The sequence below is a fragment of the Mus caroli genome, chromosome 5 (genome assembly GCF_900094665.2).
Source record: "Mus caroli chromosome 5, CAROLI_EIJ_v1.1, whole genome shotgun sequence".
NCBI lineage: Eukaryota > Metazoa > Chordata > Mammalia > Rodentia > Muridae > Mus > Mus caroli.
In genome coordinates, this window is record NC_034574.1 from 85,334,959 (window position 1) to 85,338,161 (window position 3,203).

At 42.5% G+C, this 3,203-nt stretch overlaps 1 protein-coding gene across 1 annotated transcript in view; it reads right to left on the bottom strand.

Annotated features, from left to right (window-relative positions):
* Positions 1–2,516: 2,516 nt before the first annotated feature.
* The window catches only part of Ppef2 (protein phosphatase with EF-hand domain 2), a 32,468-nt gene continuing 31,781 nt past the window's right edge, over positions 2,517–3,203 (bottom strand). Inside the window, exon 17 of the mRNA XM_021163683.1 lies at positions 2,517–3,085. Within this exon, the coding sequence (XP_021019342.1) occupies positions 2,832–3,085 (254 nt within the window). The 3' untranslated portion in view covers positions 2,517–2,831. The remainder of the gene's footprint in view (positions 3,086–3,203) is intronic.

Here is a 3,203-nt window from a genome sequence, read left to right on the forward strand (position 1 = left end):
CTAGATTAGACAAATTACCCCAAATAGTCTACCTTTTATGACACCATAACTACCTGTGGCTATTAAAACCATGCTAGATCTGGCTCTCCTTCCTGTCCATCCATCTTCATCTTGGCTTTCCCTCTCCCCAAGACAGTCTGCCTCTCCAACTCTCAGCACTGCCTCCCTTTCCCCTGTCTAATCACAGGCCTCCTGCTGCACTAATATTTTAATGTAATTGGATAGGGAAAATCCTGTTACAGGGAACATCCATTCTTTTTTTTTTCAGGAAAGAAATGACTTATTAATTTGGATGTATTACTATCGTCATGAAAGGAAGTCAGGACAGAAACTGAAAGGGGCAAGAATCTGGAAGCAGGAGCCAATGCAGAGGCCACGGACAGGTGCTGCTTATTGGCTTACATCCCATGGTTTGCTCAGTCTGCTTTCTTATAGAACCCAGGATGACCACCTGCCCAGGGGTGGCCCCACTCACAGTGAGCAGGAGTCTCCCACATCAATCACTAAGAAAATGCCCCACAGCCTGAGACATTCTCTATACTCTCTATTGGGTGTGTGCACGCGCGCACGCACACACACACACACACACACACACACACACACACACGAACATCCATTCCTTGAGGATCAAATTGTTATGTCCTGTAACAATTTGAGACAGGGTCAGTTGCAGACCAGCTGGCCTCCATGGAACAGGGGTCTGCCTGCTCCTGTCTCTCCAGTGCTGGGACTGAAGGCGTACTACACTACAATGGCCTCCTCATAAACATTTGAAAGTCTGTGGTTGTCTCCTTGCTCTCTTGATATTCCTCTCCTTGGAGTTTACTTGCTGAAGAAGGCTCTCTCAGCATCCTCACAGTCTGTGCGTCTTTAGAAATTATAGTTTTCCTCAAAACTTTACCTCCATCTTTACTAGTGTGCCATTTATATAAAAAGTGAAAGCCCCACCCACCTCAGTCCCAGTGTAAAGCCAATAGCCCACAACAGACCATTCTTTTTAATGGTTGCATAGCATTCGATGGGGTGGAGAGAGAGTAATGTCTATCCCGTTATGCCTCAGATAAAGTAGGCAGCATCTTGGGTGGGGGTGTGGTGGGGGGTATGGACTCATGGACCCCATTTCTGCCTGTTTCATTAAGTCACACATTCAGAAAGTTCTCCTTCACTCACAAATAAATAAAATGAGGGAGAGGAGACAATTTGGCATTAGTCAATGAAACATACAGTAAATTATAAAAGGAACACTATTCATTCACTTCTAGAAAAATTTGAAATGACACCACTCAAGTTGTGAATTTGTGGTAAAATTCACTTGAGAGGTAAGTACCAGAGGATTGGGCGTTCAAAGCTATCCTCAGTCATACACTGAGTCTAAAGGCAGCCCTAGGTCAGGTAAAAGGTGTGTGTGTGTGTGTAGTATGTGTATAGCGTGTGCAGTGTGTATGTTATATGTATGGTGTATGTGTATGTGTGTATATATATATATATATATATATACATATGTATATATATATATATATACATATGTGTGTGTGGTATGTGTAGTGTGTGCAGTGTGTGGTGTGTGTATGTGTGGTGTATGTATGGTGTGTGTGTGTGGTGTGTGTATGTGTGGTGTATGTATGGGGGGTGTGTGTGTATGGTATGTGTGTGGTTAATGTGTGATGTCTCTACCTATGCCTCTCCATACTTTTTGAGACAAGGACTCTCACTGAGCCCAGAGTGAGGCTAGGCTAGCCAGCCCTTACCTTCTAGCACTGCGTTTAACTTTCCCTGTGAGTGCTGGAGGTCAACTCAGGTGCTTGTGTATGCATGGCACGTGTGCACTTAGCTGACTGAGCCATCTCTCCAGCCCCTTGCCAATTCTATAGAATAAATCTTGTCTATAGCCTATTGTTTCCCCTGAAATGCCTAAATAACACAATATTCTTTACCAAAACAACCCCATTCCTGAGATTTGTATCCTAAGAAAACATTATTCAAAAAATATTTTTACAAATTAGGCATATGAAAAACTAAACAACATATCTGTTTATTAATTGGGAACCAAACAGATTATGGTACATTAATTTGAAAGAAAATTATACAGCCATTAAATGATAGCTCTGAAAATTATATAGTGGCAAGGAAAAAGTATGTATAATTAAGTGTAAATTTATTTAAAAATGAGAACATAAAATCAGAGAAGCGCTATAAGTACATAATGAAAAAATGTATATTTGGGTCATAGGATTATATACAATTAAATTTTTCTTTTACTGATGACATTTTAAAACAATAAATAAAATATATGAAATAAAAACATAAGGATGTTAAATTATCAGTGATAACTAGAATAGATTTGAGAATTTAAACATTTCTACACCTGAGTTCTACTTTGTAAAGATTCTAAAATGAGGTTGGGACCACTATCTATTCACACACACACACACACACACACACACACACACACACATATGCACGCGCGCGCATGCACATCCACCCACTAGCAAATACACAGGTAATTCTTTTTTTTTAATTATTTATTTTATGTATATGAGTTCACTGTAGCTGACACTGTAGCTGTGTCTTCATACACACCAGAAGAGGCTGTCAGATCCTATCACAGATGGTTGTGAGCCACAATGTGGTTGCTGGGAATTGAAATTGAACTCAGGACCTCTGGAAGAGCAGTCAGTGCTCTTAACCACTGAGCCATCTCTCCAGTCCAAACAGGTAACTCTTGATTTGAATGCTTTGTGGTGGCAAATTCTCAGGATAAAGTCCAAGTCCATGTGGAGTCATAAACTCGGCATCGCCTTAGGCACTTGGAGTAATAGACCAGGCTATCCTCAGCATGGGCCTGGACTGCTATGGCCACTCTCAGCAGTGTCTGTGGACTGCAGGCGAGCAGAGGCGTGGCCCTCTAAGCAGGACTGCTCCACGAGGCGGAAGGCCTCCAGGAACTCATTGATGTCGATGTGGCCATCCTTGTTGAAGTCGATGCTTCTGGCAAGGTCACAGATGCCGTCATCTGTGATGTCGATGCTCATGTGTGAGCTGAAGAGCTTCCAAGTCTGCCTGAACTCATCCAGGGAGATGAATCCTTAAGGCAGAGGGGAGAAGTCAGTCCCGTCGTCCCCCCATCCCCCCCACCCCCCGCCATCTAGTTTTCAGGGCTAACACAGTCTGTTTTTTGTTTTTTTTGGGGGGGGGTTGGTTTT